This window comes from Oppia nitens, unplaced genomic scaffold (genome assembly GCF_028296485.1).
Source record: "Oppia nitens isolate AA-2021 unplaced genomic scaffold, nextdenovo-longstitch-racon4-pilon3 scaffold15_pilon_pilon_pilon, whole genome shotgun sequence".
Taxonomy (NCBI): domain Eukaryota; kingdom Metazoa; phylum Arthropoda; class Arachnida; order Sarcoptiformes; family Oppiidae; genus Oppia; species Oppia nitens.
Genome location: NW_026533194.1, coordinates 1,932,428 through 1,952,084, shown reverse-complemented (window position 1 = coordinate 1,952,084; position 19,657 = coordinate 1,932,428). Strand labels below are relative to the sequence as shown.

Sequence of the window (19,657 nt, the reverse complement as noted above, 5' to 3'; positions counted from 1 at the left end):
AAAACTAATACAAAAATTGCTAAATATTTAATAACATCAACAATTTTTCTATGTATTTTTGTACAGGTTAATTCAATATTAATTTATTTTTAAAAAAATCATAATTTTATTTTTAATTGACATATTGAATAATTTTTTTTAATTAAAAAAATACATCATTAGATGCTACCGGGTATAATGTTTGGAGTGGCCATAAATGATCTGGCAACAATTTATCAGACTGATCTAGCTGGTATATCACGTATGATGCAATTAACGGCAATTACAACTATAGCTGGATCATTGTGTAATTAATATTATTAATTTTATTTAATATTATTTAGTCTAAAATTTTGAATTTAATTATTATTATATTATATTATTTATCACTCAATAAACATTTTTTTTTGTATTATATAAATTATTTTTCTAATATCTATTACAGAGGATCTCAAAAATTAATTTTATTTTTCAAATATAAATAAATATTTATTTATTTATTTTTCTAGTAAATATTGTAGCAAGATCAGTTAACAAACAATTATTATACGGTACAATTTGTTTGGTATGTGGCCTACTGTGTGCACTGGTACCTAATCTATCGACACTAACCCAGTTGACAATAGTTATCGTATTTACTTCAATACTAAATGTCGGTTCCTATACAGTGATTAACGTATGGATAGTCGAACTATGGGACCGACAGTGCGGACCCTATATGCAAGCATTGGGTGTTATGAATAATTTGCCGACAATTTTTGCACCATTAATAATGAAACCATTTTTATCATCTGAAATAACTACTATTGTATTTGATGATGATAATTGTACCAATGTCAATTATACAATTAATGATGATAATAATAATAATAATAATATGACCATGCTAATAGATAATAATTATACATCATCATTATCATGTGAGATAATCCAGATAACCGATACCCAAATATATACCCCATATATTATTATTGGATCCATAATATCATTGAGCGGTATTATAATGATAATTGTTTTTATGTTTAAACGTTATATACCCCGACAAACAAACTATATTAAAGGAAAATCTAATAGTAATAATGATAATAATAATAATAAAAATTTTATACAAAAATTTTATCAACAATTTATCCATAGATTAAAACATGATTTATTTCCCACAAAATGGATATTTAGTCAATTAGTCATTATATTTATCATGTATTTCCTAATCGACGCAATGGGCTATTCGTTTGTCGTCTATTTTCCCACATTTGTCCGCTTGTATGGCCTAAATGTTGACCAACAAACGGCCGCAATTATGACCACTGGTTTCGGTATAGCCATAGTGGTCAGCCAATTGGCCTGTATTGTCATAACTAAATACTTACGGCCACAAACTGTGCTACTAATATCGTTGGGCATAATGTCGATAGCCTACTGTATCTACCTGTGCACCAATCGGTTTTCGGTAATGTGGTTGGCCACTATATTCTATGGTATAGGTTATGCACCACTAGTAGGTTGTCTACATAGTCTAGTCGATCTGATTACACCTATCAACGATTCAATTGGTACTGTATTTACCTTGATTATGTGCGGGGTCAATCTACTAGTACCATATATTTTTGGTACCTACCTGGAATCAGTACCCAGTGTATTTATCTATTTTAATATAGCTACGATAGTAGTAACCATTGTACTGTTAGTAATGATTATTTATCTAGGTAATTTTGCTAAATTATCTAGAACAAATAATAATAATAATAATTTAACCATGGTACCTACAACAATTGTTGATTATAATATAGTAGTTGATAATGTTAATAATCTTGATGAAAATGATAATCAATTATAAAATGACACAATTTAAATAATAAATTATTTATTAACTTTTTAAAAAATACCATATATATTTTTATTATTAAATTAACCTAATAAATTATTTTTTGAATAATAATAATTACTGGGTATTATATAACAATTTTTAGTAGTAGTAAGTATTACAGATAAAAAAAACAATTATAATTATTAAGCAAAATAATTTATTAAAAAATAAATTAATAAATTTAATAGTATTTTTTAGTAAAAAATAATATAATGTTTAAACATTTATTGAAATTATACTATTAATAATAATAATATGACCATGCTAATAGAAAATAATTATACATCATCATCATTATTATCATGTGAGATAACCCAGATAACCGATACCCAAATATATACACCATATATTATTATTGGATCCATAATATCATTGAGCGGTATTATAATGATAATTGTTTTTATGTTTAAACGTTATATACCCCGACATAGTTATAGTAAAGGAAAATCTAATAATAATAATAATAACAAAAATTTTGTAAAATAATTTTATCAACAATTCATTCAACGATTAAAACATGATTTATTTCCCACAAAATGGATATTCAGTCAATTAGTCATAATATTTATCATGTATTTCCTAATCGATTCAATGGGCTATTCGTTTGTCGTCTATTTTCCTACATTTGTCCGCTTGTATGGCCTGAATGTTAGCCAACAAGTGGCAGCAATTATGACCACAGGTTTCGGTATAAGTTATACCGTATAACCATAGTTGTCAGTCAATTGGCCTGTATTGTTATAACTAAATACATGCGACCACAAACTGTACTACTAATATCGTTGGGCATAATGTCGATAGCCTACTGTATCTACCTGTGCACCAATCGGTTTTCGGTAATGTGGTTGGCCACTATATTGTATGGTATAGGTTATGCACCACTAGTAGGTTGTCTACATAGTCTAGTCGAACTGATTACACCTATCAACGATTCAATTGGTACTGTATTTACCCTGATTATGTGCGGGGTCAATCTACTAGTAGCATATATTTTTGGTACTTACCTGGAATCAGATCCCAGTGTATTTATCTATTTCAATTTGGCTATGATAGGTACATTAATTGTGCTACTTATAATGATTATTTATCTAGGTAATTGTGCTAAATTATCTAGAACAAATAATAATAATAATAATTTAACAATTGTTGATTATAATGTTGATAATGTTAATAATCAAGATGAAAACGATAATCAATTATAAATATGACAAAATTTACATAATAAATTATTTATTAATTTTTTTTTTTAAAACACCATATATATTTTTATTATTAAATTAACTTAATAAATTATTTTTTTTTTGATAAATTGTATTTGGCTAAATGTTATTTTTTGAATAATAATAATTACTGGATATAACAATTTTTAGTAGTATTACAGATAAAAAACAATGATTATTATTAAGAAAAATAATTTATTAAAAAATAAATTAATAAATTTAATAGTATTTTTCAGTACAAAATAATATAATGTTTAAATATTTATTGAAATTTGTTTAATTTATTAGACAATTATTAAATGACTATACTAAAATAAACAGTATATTTTTATATTAAATTAATTAATAACATAATAGTTTTTTTCTAATATATCAAGTTAAATATATATATATATATTATGGTATAGTATAGGTTAGTATGGTATAGGTTATGCACCACAAGTTTACAACGATTCAATTGGTACTGTATTTACCTTGATAATGTGCGGGGTCAATCTACTAGTACCATATATTTTTGGTACCTATCTGGAATCAGTACCCAGTGTATTTATCTATTTTAATCTAGCTACGATAGTAGTTACCATTGTACTGTTAGTAATGATAATTTATCTAGGTAATTGTGCTAAATTATCTATAAAAAATAGTAGTTGTAGTAATAATAATAATAATTTAACCATGGTCCCAACAACAATTGTTGATTATAATATAGTAGTTAATAATGTTGATGAAAATGATAATCAATTGTAAATATGATAAAAAAAATAATATATTTATTTATTAATTTTTTTATATATCATATATATTTTTATTATTAATTAACTTAATAAATTATTTTTTTTAAATGGTATTTTGCTAAATGTTATTTTTTTAATAATAATAATTACTGGATATAACATTTTTTTAGTAGTAGTAGTAGTAGTAGTAGTAAGTATTACAGATAAAAAAATAAAATAATAAATTTAATATTATTTTTTTTCAATAAAAAATAATCTAATGTTTAAAACAATTATTGATATTTATTCAATTTATTAGTCAATTGTTTGAATGACTATACTAAAAATAAACAGTATATTTTTATATTAAATAAATTAATAGCATAATAATTATTTCTAGTAGTGTTAAGTTAAATATCTATAACATTATTAATAAAAGTTATTAAACATTTTAGTAGTAAATTGTTGTTTTATAATAATAATAATAATACAAATAATATATTAATGATAAAAATATTTAATAATTTATTTTTAAATGAAAAAAATCTCTATTAAAAATCTCTTAAAATGTCTAATAGTAGTAATAATAATAATAGAAAAACTAATACAAAAATTGCTAAATATTTGATAACGTCAACAATTTTTCTATGTATTTTTGTTCAGGTTAATTAATTGATGATTTTATTTTTTTTAATTATTTTTAATATTATTAATTAAATTTTGATATTTTATTTTTTTTTGTTTTGTTTTAAATAAAACATTACTAGACGCTACCAGCTGTTATGTTTGGAGTGGCCATAAATGATCTGGCAACAATTTATCAAACTGATCTAGCTGGTATTTCACGTATAATACAATTAACGGCAATAACAACTATTGCTGGATCTTTGTGTAAATATTATTAATTTTATTAGATATTATTTAATCTAATATTTTGAATTTAATTATTATTATTATTAATTTTTATTTCAATAAACATTTTATTGTTTTATATAAGTCTTAAATTATTTTTTCTAATGTCTATTACAGAGGATCTCAAAAAATAATTTTATTTTATTATCATTTTCTTTTATTTTTTCAAATATAAAAAATATTTATTTATTTTTCTAGTAAATATTGTAGCAAGATCAGTTACAGTTTTATTAATTAATTAATTATTATAGTAATTATTATTTAATCTAACTATTTATCTAATATTTGAATTGTTGTTGTTGTTTTTTTTGTTTATAATTATTTTATTAGAAAAAAAATTTGTTAATTAATTAATTCAACTAAATTAAACACAACACAAATAAATTTACAAATAATTATAATTTTTTTGTTTGTTTTCATTAAAAAATATATAAACAGTAAATATTGTAGCAAGATCAATTAATAAACAATTATTATACAGTATATCTAATATTTTAATTTAATTATTATTATTATTATTCATTCACTAAAACATTTTATTGTTTTATATAAATTATTTTTTTAATGTCTATTACAGAGGATCTCAACAAAAAAAATTATTTTATTATTATTTTCTTTTAATTTTTTTCTAGTAAATATTGTAGCAAGATCAATTAACAAACAATTATTATACGGTATAATTTGTTTGATATGTGGCCTACTATGTGCACTGGTACCTAATCTATCGACACTAACCCAGTTGACAATAGTTATCGTATTTTCATCAATGCTAAATATCGGCTCCTATACACTGATTAACGTATGGATAGTCGAAATATGGGACCGACAGTGCGGACCCTATACGCAAGCATTGGGTGTTATGTCAAATTTGCCGATAATTTTTTCACCGATAATTATGAAACCATTTTTATCATCGATAGTTACTTCAATTGTATTAGATGATGACAATTGTACCAATGTCAACTATACTATTAATAATAATAATAATAATAATAATATGACCATGCTAATACCAAATAATTATACATTATCATCATCATCATTATCATCATGTGAGATAACCCAGATAACCGATACCCAAATATATACACCATATATTATTATTGGATCCATAATCTCATTGAGCGGTATTATAATGCTAATTGTATTTATGTTTAAACGTTATATACCCCGACATAGCTATAGTAAAGGAAAATCTAATAATAATAATAATAATAATAATAACAAAAATTTTGTACAAAATTTTTTTGAACAATTCATTCAACGGTTAAAACATGATTTATTTCCCACAAAATGGATATTCAGTCAATTAGTCATAATATTTATCATGTATTTCCTGATCGACTCAATTGGCTTTTCGTTTGAAATCTATTTTCCGACATTTGTCCGCTTGTATGGCCTGGAAGTTAGCCAACAAACGGCCGCAATTATGACCACTGGTTTCGGTATAGCCAAAGTGGTCAGCCAATTGACGTGTATTGTCTTAACTAGATATCTGCGACCACAAACAGTACTGTCCATAGCGTTGGCCATACTATCGGTAGCCTATATTGGCTACCTGTGTACCAATAGGTTTTCGGTAATCTGGTTGGCCACTATATTGTACGGTATAGGTTATGCACCGCAAATGGGCTGTCTGTATAGTCTGGTCGAACTGATTACACCAATCAACGATTCAATTGGTACTGTATTTACATTGATAATGTGCGGGGTCAATCTACTAGTAACATATATTTTTGGTAACTATCTTGAATCAGATCCCACTATATTTATCTATTTTAATCTAGCTATGATTGGTTCATTAATTGTTCTACTTATAATGATAATTTATCTAGGTAATTGTGCTAAATTATCTAGAATAAATACTACTACTAATATTAATAATAATTTAATCATGGTGCCTACAATAATAATTGTTGATAATGATGATGATAATAATAATAATAATTTAGATTGAAAAATTATGATAATCAATTGTAAATATTAGATTTAAAAAAAAACATTTTCATTTTAATAATTATTTTTTTTTATATTTAAAATAATTAAATTTTTAAAACTAAAAATTATGTTAACCTACAATTGAAAATTTATCTAATAGTTTTTACAATCATATATACTAATATAAACTATAACTTAGTTTTAAATTTATTCATTGTTTTTAAATAAATGTTTTTTTTAATAGTAAATTTTATTTAAAAAAATTTTATCCCTTCTAATAATAATAAATATTTAAAAAAAATAAATACTTTTTTATTTATTATAAATTATAAATTATTATTATTTTAAATGACAAACAAATACAAACTAACCAAGGTTCAAATTCAAATTTTGACAGTTGCCTAGGCAACCAGTTTGACAACAAACCATTTGATTGGTTTAAACATATATTAATATACAGTATATTAAACATAAAGTAAGTATTGAATTGTTTTGTTTTTTTTGTTGTTAAACATGTGTTTGATTTCAATGTTATTATTATTGTTATTAAGATAGCTATCGCTGGCCACTAGTCATACTCTCCCGCCGATAATAATAATGACGGACAGTGCCGGCAACTGCTTGGGTGGTATCTATAGCTTCAAACCGTTGACATTTGTGGCCATCGGCGGCGCCGGCGAAGGACATAACTGTAAGTCACGCGCGAAAACAGTGTTTGTCTTGTAAATCGAGTTTTTGACCATTTTTTTGTTGACCGCTAATCGGTTATACAGATAATGACGACGACCTGCATCAGCACAGACAATGGCCGCGACCACGTAGTGGACATCGGATGGTCAGTACGGACACTGATTGCTATGTGTTTGGCGGCTATAATCCCAATCTCGACTCGGATGACGAAGATATGATAGCCGACGACCATTTGTGGCGCCGATCGCGACCACTGTTTCGCGAATTGTGGCGCTATTCGTATCTGACGGCCAGTTGGTCGCGGGTCGAGCCGACCGGCGGTCGTCCGGCGCCACGTTATGTGGCCTCACATTGCGCTACACTTGTCGGCCAAACCTATATGTTTGTATACGGCGGTACTGGCTATCCGTTTGGTCACACATCCAGCAATAAACTCTATGCCTACGATCTAGCCGTCAATAGGTGGCAATCGGTGGCCGCCGTCGGCAACAAAGTGCAAGACAATTCGCATATTGATTGTCCGCAACCGCTGTACGGACAAGCGTTGACTGTTGACCAGCGAAACAATTCGCTATATGTTTGCGGCGGTACCACTGGATTTGATTACAAGATAGATGTCCACCGATTTGATCTAAGCACCCGCCGCTGGTATTGTCTGTATCGTAAACCCGGCCATAAAGTTGGCGACTTTCCCGTTGAACGCTATCGACACGAGATTGTCCACTATTCGGGTCGACTCTATGTGATTGGCGGCGGAACTTCGGAAGAGTGTTATTCGCTATCAATGGTAAGCAAAGAATAGATGACCTATTGATGTGATGTTTGTTTGTTTTTTTTAATTGATTTGAATCACAATTATTATTATTATTGTTAATTAGATCCCTGTGTTTGACATCGCGACCGGTAAATGGACTGAAGTACAAACCAAATGCGATCTGAATGTTATGAACGAACAGTTGAGTGGTTTCCCTGAAGCCCGTCGTTGTCACGGATGTGTCCGTCAGTTGTTTACCGATAACAACAGTGACGCCGACAACGACAACAACAACTGTATAGTCTATGTAATCGCCGGTATCGGTGACAACAACAATGTCTTTGACGATGTCTGGCGTCTGGATGTCCGTCAACTTCAATGGCAGCTTATGTCCTGTCGATTGCCTCGACGTCTATACTTTCATTCGGCTTCGGTATCGCCCGACGGCCGACTATCAGTGTTTGGCGGTGTAGTCGATGCCAATCATACCGAGCGTACAAACGAGTTGTTAACTGTATGGCTGCGCATACCGTCACTGAAGACTATATCGTTGGAAGCGATCTGTCATTATCTCCGTCGAAGTCAACCGCAATCGCGCGGTACGACTACCGGCGCCGCCATCGCTGTTGTTGTCGACGACACATATATTCGCCAATTTCTCAATCAATTGGGTATTCATATAAGTCATTAAAAAATATTTGAAAATGATATGACTATTACCATAGTTTTTMTAACTTATATATACTGTATATTCACTTAAATATTTATTATTATTATCATCTAATTGACAGAAATATTTGTATATACAGTAAAAAATAATACATGAATTTATTATTATTATTATTGAAATATTTTTATCTCAACTCAACTTATATTTTTTACTGATAATATTTATATGCATTAATAAAAATTTATTATTTATTAGTCAATATTAATAATAATATAATTAATTTTTATTCATATTATAATTATTTTATAAATAAATTTATTGTAAATTATAAACATTTATATTAGTTTTTTAATTAAATTATTTGTCATTTATATTAAAAAAAATAACTATATATTTAGCCATAATAATATTTTTAAGCTACCTATTTTAAAAAAAAAAAAATATATTTAAAGTATTATTTATTTTTACTGATTATATTATTTTTTCTTTTCATTGATTAACTATACCGTAAAATCGTGTATAATTTCCCATATGGAATTCAAAAAAAATTGAAAAAAAAATTTTTCATATGGTAAAAAACTCGTATTTTTTACCACATTTGGTAATAATTAAGCACTAAATTATTATACAAAGTAAATAATTTATTTTTTTCATATGGGAAAAAACTCGGGTTATTTCCCATGACTTAGACATTTACATATGGGAAATTAAACACAATTTAACGGTAAGTTATATTTCATATAAGAGACTTATATATCATTAACCAATCAGACAGGCGTTGATTTTACCTCTACATCGTCTGACGTCACTTTATACACAAAAAGCTACGCTAGCTTTGACAGTGCTAAGCATTAAAAAAAAAGAGTGGCCAACTAAACAAAATTAATTTACTGTAATATAGAAAGAAAAATTTAGCAAAAATAATAAAAGTATTTAAAAAATTAATTGAAAACATTATTTTTATATTAAAACTTAAATAATATTCAAAAATAAAATAATAATTACTTTTTGCTTATAATTTAAATTATTCAAAAATTATTAGTTTATAAAATATATGTATTAAATAATAAAATTTTATATGATCTATTAATATGCTATTATAATGCCTATTGTTAACGAAAAACATAATATTTACAATATTTATTATCAAATCTTAAGTTAATTTTAATACCGAATTATAAATAATTATGTAAATTGCATTTAATAAAATATTTTTTAGTTAATTCTTAATAATTGTCAATTATTTTATTTACATATGATTTTTATAAAATTTTTGTTTAAATACAGAATGTAGAAAATTTTAATTAATAAAATCTTATTTTTAAAAAACGCAAATAAATGTTCATTGATAAAAATGATTTTTTACAAAAAAAATATTAAAAAACTGAAATTAAAATATTAATATATTTTTCAAATAAATATACATATTTGATTAAAATTACTTTATAATAAATTATAATTCGGCATCAGTTTATTTAAAATTTAATAAAATGATTTTTTTCTGATTTTAAAGGCAATGTTTATCTATTATTGTTATAGTATTATATATAATAGTTTTCTAGGTCATTATTACTAAAATTTGTATGTTTTTTATTAATTTTTTAATAATTTTTAAAATTATGATTACTATTTATTAATACAGTTTATTTTTTATTGGTTTTGGTAATGCTATTTTGTATATGTCTAATTCAACGCTACCCTTACTATTACATGATATACTTTGATATATTATAACTGACTTTAACTATATATATATATATATAATCTGAAATAATTTGATTTATGCACTTTTATTTTGTTATCTAATGTTTACATGACTACAATTAGCAATACATTAATATAGTTGTATATATATAATAATATTTATTGATGTAACTATACAGTATAAATATATATGTTATTTAATCCAACAATATGTTTTTACAGTACTATTAATACAGTATATTATATTAGTACTATATTACTATAGTTTAGTACATCTAAAACTAATTATTTATTATTAATAAATTAATATAAAAATAAATAATAATAGTTATTTATATTTTTGTCAATTGTTTCATTTTTTTGTTGTTGTTATTGTTGATAATAATAATTTTTTTTAATAACAATAATTGTTTTTTCAAATATATATCATTTATATTATCAAAACTTATACTGTGTTATATAATAATTGTTTTTTTTGGTACTTTATTTCATTGAATACCTAAATATATATATATATATATATATACAGAAAATAATAATAAATATAAATAATACAAATATGTGCGATATATTTGATAAAATTAAAAAATATTTTTCATTACACAATGAAAATACTAATCAAATCAAACAATTTTATTGTAAAACTAATTGTTTATGGTTTACGACAATTGATGACATAGTCTATACAGTCGGTGACAACGATTCCGGTAAACTAGGGTTGGGTCACAACAACCAAACAGTTAATGATAGACAAGAATTAGTGGAATTAAGGGGAAAGTCTATCCGAAAAATTATTACTGGATATGACTTTACATTGTGTATGACTACTACTACTACAACTACTTCAGGTGTTAGTGATGGTAATGATGATAGGGTTGACCAACATATATACAGTTGGGGTTGCAATCAATACAATCAATTGGGAAGGCATATCATCATCACCACCACCAGTGATGATGATGATGATGACGAGTACTACAAACCCGATATTATAACATATTTCAACAATAAAATATATATACTGTATATTCACTTAAATATTTATTATTATTATCATCTAATTGACAGAAATATTTTTATATACAATGAGAAAAATATATGAATTTATTATTATTATTGAAATATTTTTATCTTAACTCAACTTATATTTTTTACTGATAATATTTATATGCATTAATAAAAATTGATAACTTATTAGTCAAATAATAATAATATAATTAATTTTTATTCATATTATAATTATTTTGTAGTGTCTGGTTTGAGATCAGATCACTACTAGAGGGTGATTAAGGAGGCGCCGGTTGTTTAGCGTGGGTCGGTATGAGACCTACAACCAGTTATCTACTTAACCACTAGTATGTTATCACCTGAAGGGTCGTTATGAGACCAATCAAGTGGTATATATGATGATCACTTGCAGTTGTGGTGCCGAAGTAAGGCAGGAGTTGATCCGTACGTACCGATGATGTCTTCCTATCTCTTGATTTACTTGATTGTGGAACTGTAGGCCAATGTTGGGAACAACCGGTTGAGATGTCTTGAGATTCCTGATATATCTTCAACGATCGGTTGGGACAGTAATGGTGATAGCAGTGAATGAATGGTAGTTAAGACACAGTTTCAATTAATAGTACTTTTATTAGTTAAACACAATTAATATTTGATTGAATACAATGGTTTGATTTGAAGTACAGTATTGTAGAGCACATGTATTGAGTGCTATAGTAATGGTATAACTCTATATTGAGTAGTAGGCTAACTGAGAGGTCAGTATGCGCTTAGTATGCGATATGTAGTTACTGTCTGTATGACTGTCTGTCTTACTGTCCAATGTAAGTGTAAAAGCCTACAGTATTTATAGATCTTTTTTGACAACCGGTTGTGTGAGAGAGGACGGGTAGCTATTGGCTAAATTGAATGACTTTTGAACAGTTAGTGGTAGCGGCAGATAACTGTCAGGTCGGCGCCAATAGATTGGAGGCAACAAACGGTTGTTCAGAGAATCGGGTAATAAAATACTGTATATAGTTTAGGGTCTAATTTGAAAATAGAAATATAAATCCAAAAATAGTTGCAAAATAATAGATAAACAAATAAATGATAAAATAAATGCAAAACTAAAAGGTAATAAAAATATTTCAATAAATTTATGCTAATTAAAAGCATATTCACTACACTCCCCGGCGCTTTAAGACTGGTCGCGGAGGTAGTATGGCTCGAGTTGACCGACGTGGACCAGGAATGGATCAGTTGACCGGTTGTATTGTTGTATAGAAGCGTTGACGGGTCCTGGGATAGCCATGACAATGAATGGTCCTTCAAATCTTGCGGACAGTTTCTTGAGATCCGGATGGTTAGATGGAATGCGACGTTTGACGAGTTGTCCGACTTTTAGGTCAATCGGTTTGTGCTGACGATCGTAGGCTACTTTAGCTTTGGCTTTGTGTTGGTCGGTATTATGTTTGGCCTGTTTTCTAGCATCCGTTAGTTCCACTCGCGTATTATGATTGTCATTTCCATACATGAGGAATGTTGGCGAGAAACCGGTTACTGTATGTACCGTGTTGTTGTAGTTCATAGTGACTTCCTTGAGCAAAGTTGTCCATTTGCGTCGCGGATTAGCCACTAATGCCATTGATAATCCTGTTTTGATGGTTCTGTTTACTCGCTCATTCGTGCCATTAGACTGCGGATGATATGTGGATGTATAGAGATGTCTGATATCGTGTTTAGTTAGAAATCTGTAAAAGTCTTTAGACTTAAACGATTTGAAATTATCGGTTAACAGAGAGTCGGGTTTACAACCGGTTATTTTAATTATGTCGCCCAATAATGATATACAAGCAGATGAAGTGTTTGTTGGTGTAGCTTTTGTCCACACGTAACGGGAATGGTGATCAATTACAACTTGTATATACCGGTATTGATTACCGTTTGTCTCTTTACCCATGACCATAGTATCCATTGCAATTAGTTTCATCGGTTGATCGAGAGTAGGCAATGGTTGTAGTTGACCATAGGTTGCATGATTGGATACCTTAACCAATTGACATGTTGGACACGATTTGACGTACTCTTTAATGTCATGTATCATATTTGGCCAATGATACTGTATTTTAATTTGTTTAGTGGTTATCCGTATGCCAGGATGACCACTGTTGTCATGAGCTGTTTCTAGTAGAGAATATACTAGACTTGGAGGGATAATAGTGAGTTTTCGACCATACTTTATAATAGTCTGAAGTGTTTCGGTATCGTTTGATGTGAAAGTTGGTCGATTTTGTGATGAGACAACCGGTTGGTGGTTGTCAGCTGTAGTAATCACTTGTACCGGTTCCTCATATGTAGACTTGAGGTCGGCATCGCGTTTTTGGTGTTGATGTATAATAGCTTCGCGTATGAAATAATTGGCGGGCGCTCTGGACAAGGCATCCACGTGAGCCATTTGTTTACCCGGTTTATGGATGATTTCGAAAGTATATAAACTCAACTCTTCTGACCAACGAAATAGTCGTTTTTTCGTTGATTGGAAGTTAATGAGCCATTTGAGTGCTTTGTGGTCAGTATATAACTTGAATTGAACGCCTTCTAGATATATGCGAAAGTAACGGATGGCGTCATGAACGGCCAGGCATTCAAGTTCGGTTACAGTGTATCGTGTTTCAGCATCGGCCAATTTTCGGGAGTAATAGCCGATTGGTTTTCCACTTTGAAATAGTATGCCAGCGATACCGATTGTAGAAGCGTCGGTGTGGAGTTCAACCGGTTGGCTATGGTTGTATATCCCGCGTACCGGTTCGGAAGCCATTAGTTTCTTGAGGTTGTCAAATGACTCTTGATGTATTTCAAGCCATTGAAACTCTTTAGCTTTTGACTTTTTCATAAGTGTTGTCAATGGTGCGGTAACTGAAGCAAAGTCGGGTATATATTCGCGGAGATAGTTTGCCAAACCGTGAAATCGTTGAACATCTTGTTGAGAAGTCGGTATCGGAAAGTTTAGTATGGCTTTGACTTTACTATCCGGCGGACGTACTGTTTTACCATCGATGATATGGCCTAAGAATTCAATTGATTGTTTGAAAAACTCACATTTTTCTTTCTTTAGTCGGGCATTATTTAGGGACAACCGGTTAAACACTTCGTTTAATAATCGGTTGTGTTCGTCCAGTGATGAAGAGTAGATTATGATGTCATCCAAGTATGATATGACACCGTTATTATGGAGATTTCCGAGAATCTTACGCACTACTCGATGAAAAGTTGCGGGACTATTCTTGAGTCCGAAAGGTAGGACTGTCCACTCATAGTGTCCGTCGCGGGTGACGAATGCTGTTTTATGTATGTCTTCTGTTAAGACGGCGACCTGCCAATAACCGGAAGCGAAATCCAATTTTGAGAATACAGTTGATCCTTGGAGACGGTCAATGACGTCAGCGATAACCGGTAATGGGGTCTTGTCGGCGACAGTTTTCGTATTGAGTCGACGGTAATCCACACACAAACGATATGTGCCGTCTTTCTTAGGAGCCAAAGTGATCGGTGCAGCGTAAGGGCTCACGCTTTCCCGGATTAGTCCTTTTTGTAAGAGGTCCTTCACTTGGCGGGCAGTTTCAGCTGCCATTGGAAATGATTGACGGTACGGGCGCTGTGCTGTAGGCTCATTGTCAGTCAATACGATTCTGTGCTCTTCAATTTTAATGCGGCCTAAGTCAGTAGAGTCGGCGGCAAATATTTGTGAATATTTGTAAATGAGTTGATCTACATTTTTATTAGGTATTGTAGGCAACCGGTTTGTTGTTGGTTGAATGGCCATATAATTGCAATGATGACCGGTTGACTTTAAGAATGGGTGTATTTTGTTTGACCATTTATACGATACAGTTTTAGAGTGTGTATCAATGATGACACCATAACGGCCAAGAGAGTCGATAGACATGAGAAGTGTATACTCGAATCCGTTAAGGACTTGTGCTTTCATAGTACGTGTCATCCTATTAATTGTCAGTTTAAATGTTACTTCACCAACGGTACGTATCGATCCACGAGCAAGTGATACGCTTGTTGATCGGCGATAGTTAATTGGAAGCCGTAGATGTTTTGCTACGTAGAGTGGCATTAGATCCACTGTTGAACCTGGATCAGCAAAAGCAGATAGTTCGAAATTCCCTATACGTCCCGGTATTAAGATTATGCTTTTGACATTAGCTGCTGATGCCATGGTTTGGGGACGTATGTAATGATTAGAGGTATCGGTTGATTGACTTGAATCACCAATGTTTGGTGTGACAACCGGTTGTGGTACGGTTGGTTTATGAGGGCAATCTTTATGATAGTGCCACGATGTCAGGCCACGGTCACGGCATATGCGACATGAATATGGTGGGCGAGACTTATCTTTTGAATCCCGTTTGTTGGGAAAACGTTTGCTGAACCTATCGTTATTCTTGTCGGTTGTAAAATGTGATGAGCCGGGTTGTCTGTAATGTCGATTACGAGATTTGTCGGCTTCTATATCTTGAGCCATTTCCAGCCACTCGGTGGTTGATTTGAATCGACGGCCATAAAAGTATTCGCGATAGTCAGGGATGAGTCCATCGGTGAGGAGGTTGGCTTTGTCGTTATCAGTGTAGTTCTTGACTCGACGTAATAGCTTTAGTTTTTCGTCATAATATTGTTTTATGCTTTCGGCCTTTTGTTGGCGTCTTCTATTTGCGGCCACAACGGGAGGTATGTCGGAGTGTGCGTACCGGTCTAGTAGTAATTGCTTTGCATGAGTCCATGTGACGTCAGAACCGGTTAAGATATCCGAGCCATAGTAGTTGGCGGCGTCGTCTGTTAGAAACTCCATTATATCATCGACTTTGTCGTCATCGGAGTTCAATCGAAATGCTCTGTCAAACATCGATATGAATGCTTCTATCGTGAGGTCTGAATCTGAAGAGCCACTAAACTTCGGTATCTTCCGTTGTTTAGGTTTTGATGTACCGGTTGTATCTGTCGGTGCGCTGCTTGAGAGTTGCACAACCGGTTCAATAGAGTTATTAACGTCATTACCATTGATAGACATGTTGGCTATGTTTGTGTCTTCTGTTTCGTTGCTATCACTGTGAGGTATATCTTGTCGTCGATATAGAGTTCCGCTTCTTGTAAGTCCAGTGATAGGGGTTGTCATCAGCTATGCGAAGGTAAGGATCGTAAGTATGATCAGTGCTGACTGCGCCAATTTGTAGTGTCTGGTTTGAGATCAGATCACTACTAGAGGGTGATTAAGGAGGCGCCGGTTGTTTAGCGTGGGTCGGTATGAGACCTACAACCAGTTATCTACTTAACCACTAGTATGTTATCACCTGAAGGGTCGTTATGAGACCAATCAAGTGGTATATATGATGATCACTTGCAGTTGTGGTGCCGAAGTAAGGCAGGAGTTGATCCGTACGTACCGATGATGTCTTCCTATCTCTTGATTTACTTGATTGTGGAACTGTAGGCCAATGTTGGGAACAACCGGTTGAGATGTCTTGAGATTCCTGATATATCTTCAACGATCGGTTGGGACAGTAATGGTGATAGCAGTGAATGAATGGTAGTTAAGACACAGTTTCAATTAATAGTACTTTTATTAGTTAAACACAATTAATATTTGATTGAATACAATGGTTTGATTTGAAGTACAGTATTGTAGAGCACATGTATTGAGTGCTATAGTAATGGTATAACTCTATATTGAGTAGTAGGCTAACTGAGAGGTCAGTATGCGCTTAGTATGCGATATGTAGTTACTGTCTGTATGACTGTCTGTCTTACTGTCCAATGTAAGTGTAAAAGCCTACAGTATTTATAGATCTTTTTTGACAACCGGTTGTGTGAGAGAGGACGGGTAGCTATTGGCTAAATTGAATGACTTTTGAACAGTTAGTGGTAGCGGCAGATAACTGTCAGGTCGGCGCCAATAGATTGGAGGCAACAAACGGTTGTTCAGAGAATCGGGTAATAAAATACTGTATATAGTTTAGGGTCTAATTTGAAAATAGAAATATAAATCCAAAAATAGTTGCAAAATAATAGATAAACAAATAAATGATAAAATAAATGCAAAACTAAAAGGTAATAAAAATATTTCAATAAATTTATGCTAATTAAAAGCATATTCACTACAATTTTAAATAAATTTATTGTAAATTATAAATATATATTAGTTTTACAATAAATTAATTGTCATTTATATTAAAAAAATAACTATATATTAAGCTATAATAATATTTTTAAACTACCTATTTTTATATAAATATTTTAAGTATTATTAATTTTTACTGATTATAAGTATTATTATTATTATGCCGTTTATACTAAAATTTAATTTATTTTAACAAAAAATTTAAGTTTACATTAATAAAAGTTTACATAAATTTGCATTTTTTAATAAAAATTAACAGTTAATATAATTTTTAATTTTTAACTCATTTTTTAATCTTAATTTTTAATATTTTACTTAAATTTTCTCTCTCTCTCTCTCTCTCTCTCTCTCTCTCTCTCTCTCTCTCTCTCTGTCTCTCTCTAAGGGAAAGTCATGTCCCGGTAAAGTAACCGGAAGTCATAATTGGATTGTCAATACTGAGTCTGCACACAATAAGACAACAAATAATATATAACTATATTTTTAAAATATAAAATCAGTCTTAGAATAATAATTTTTTATTAATGTACTAAAAAATAAAATTTATAATAATTGTACATGTATTATATAATATACAGGTATTATTAAAAATGTATATATAATATTAGTAATAATTATAATTATGATATTATTGGTCAAATAAAAAATGTGTATACACATACTATATATTTTTTTAATATCATAATTACCAAACTGGTCTTAATATTATAAATATGTTTTTTATAAAAAAAACAATAAAATGCTCATAGARCATTGCCAAAACAAAATTTTATGCCATAAAATATGTTCGCATTTTTCTTATAGAATAATAATTTAAAATTATTAGAGAGGTATCATAGAATTCAGTGTAACAAAATGAACTCAACTATAGTCATGTAAGGTATCAAATGATACAGAAAGGCAAAATGAACTCAACTATAGTCATGTAAGGTATCAAATGATACAGAAAGGCAAAATGAACTCAATTTTAGTCATGTGGGATATCAAATTATTCAGTATAATAAAATAAACTCAACCATAAACATGTGGAATATCAAATGATTCAGAATGAGAAAGTAAATTCAACTATAGTCATGTAGGTTATCAAATGATTAGAATGAGAAAGTAAATTCAACTATAGTCATGTAGGGCTTCAAATGATTCAGTGTGTCAAAATAAACTCAACTATAGTCATGTAGGGTATCAAATGATTCAGAATGACAAAATAAACTCAATTTTAGTCATGTGGGATATCAAATTATTCAGTATAATAAAATAAACTCAACCATAAACATGTGGAATATCAAATGATTCAGAATGAGAAAGTAAATTCAACTATAGTCATGTAGGTTATCAAATGATTAGAATGAGAAAGTAAATTCAACTATAGTCATGTAGGGCTTCAAATGATTCAGTGTGTCAAAATAAACTCAACTATAGTCATGTAGGGTATCAAATGATTCAGAATGACAAAATAAACTCAATTTTAGTCATGTGGGATATCAAATTATTCAGTATAATAAAATAAACTCAACCATAAACATGTGGAGTATCAAATGATTCAGAATAACAAAATAAAAACAACTATAGTAATATGAGGTATCAAATAATTCAATATGAAAAAATAAACAAGTTTTGTCATGTATGTAATAACAGATTTATAAAATAAATTACTGAATTACATACATTAGCATACATAACTACATTATCATAAATTCAATTTTTTAATTTGCCGCCATATATTTTTTAAGAAAAAATGCTAATTCATTATATCTTAATTTGTATTTAACAATTCTAATCGTTAATTTTTTTTTTAAATTTTATACTTTTGTTGCCATTTTTGAAAAAATAAAATAATAATGATCTTAATTTTTATGCTCTAAGCAATTTTAAACGTTAAAATTTACATAAAATTTTTTATACTATCCGCCATTTTTGCCACTTATTTATACTTTGGTCAAAATTTTTGAAAAAATAAAAAAATAATTTTGATCTTATATCTTATTTTTGATGCATTATACAAATCTAAACGTTAAAAATTTTTACCTAAATTTTTT

General features: G+C 29.6%; 1 protein-coding gene across 2 annotated transcripts; it reads left to right on the top strand.

Moving 5' to 3' along the window:
* Positions 1-7,064: 7,064 nt before the first annotated feature.
* LOC128963147 (kelch domain-containing protein 10-like) lies at positions 7,065-8,809 on the top strand. 2 transcript variants are annotated; one of them, XM_054309646.1, is made up of 4 exons: positions 7,065-7,104; positions 7,185-7,320; positions 7,403-8,106; positions 8,198-8,809. In XM_054309646.1, exons 2-4 carry the CDS (start codon positions 7,227-7,229, stop codon positions 8,762-8,764), a joined length of 1,365 nt encoding a protein of 454 aa, XP_054165621.1. In that variant the 5' UTR covers positions 7,065-7,104; positions 7,185-7,226; the 3' UTR covers positions 8,765-8,809. The 2 variants fall into 2 exon arrangements, with proteins under 2 accessions (XP_054165621.1, XP_054165614.1); XM_054309639.1 differs by lacking the exon at positions 7,065-7,104 and having other exon boundaries at positions 7,126-7,320.
* Positions 8,810-19,657: the final 10,848 nt, after the last annotated feature.

What these genes read in the sequence shown, in the direction of transcription:
- LOC128963147 (XM_054309646.1), top strand. Translation starts at nt 7,227, where the DNA reads ATGACGGACAGTGCCGGCAACTGCTTGGGTGGTATCTATAGCTTCAAA. An exon ending in CGCCGGCGAAGGACATAACT is followed by an intron (nt 7,321 to 7,402) that starts GTAAGTCACGCG and finishes TCGGTTATACAG; the next exon opens with ATAATGACGACGACCTGCAT. An exon ending in AGTGTTATTCGCTATCAATG is followed by an intron (nt 8,107 to 8,197) that starts GTAAGCAAAGAA and finishes ATTGTTAATTAG; the next exon opens with ATCCCTGTGTTTGACATCGC.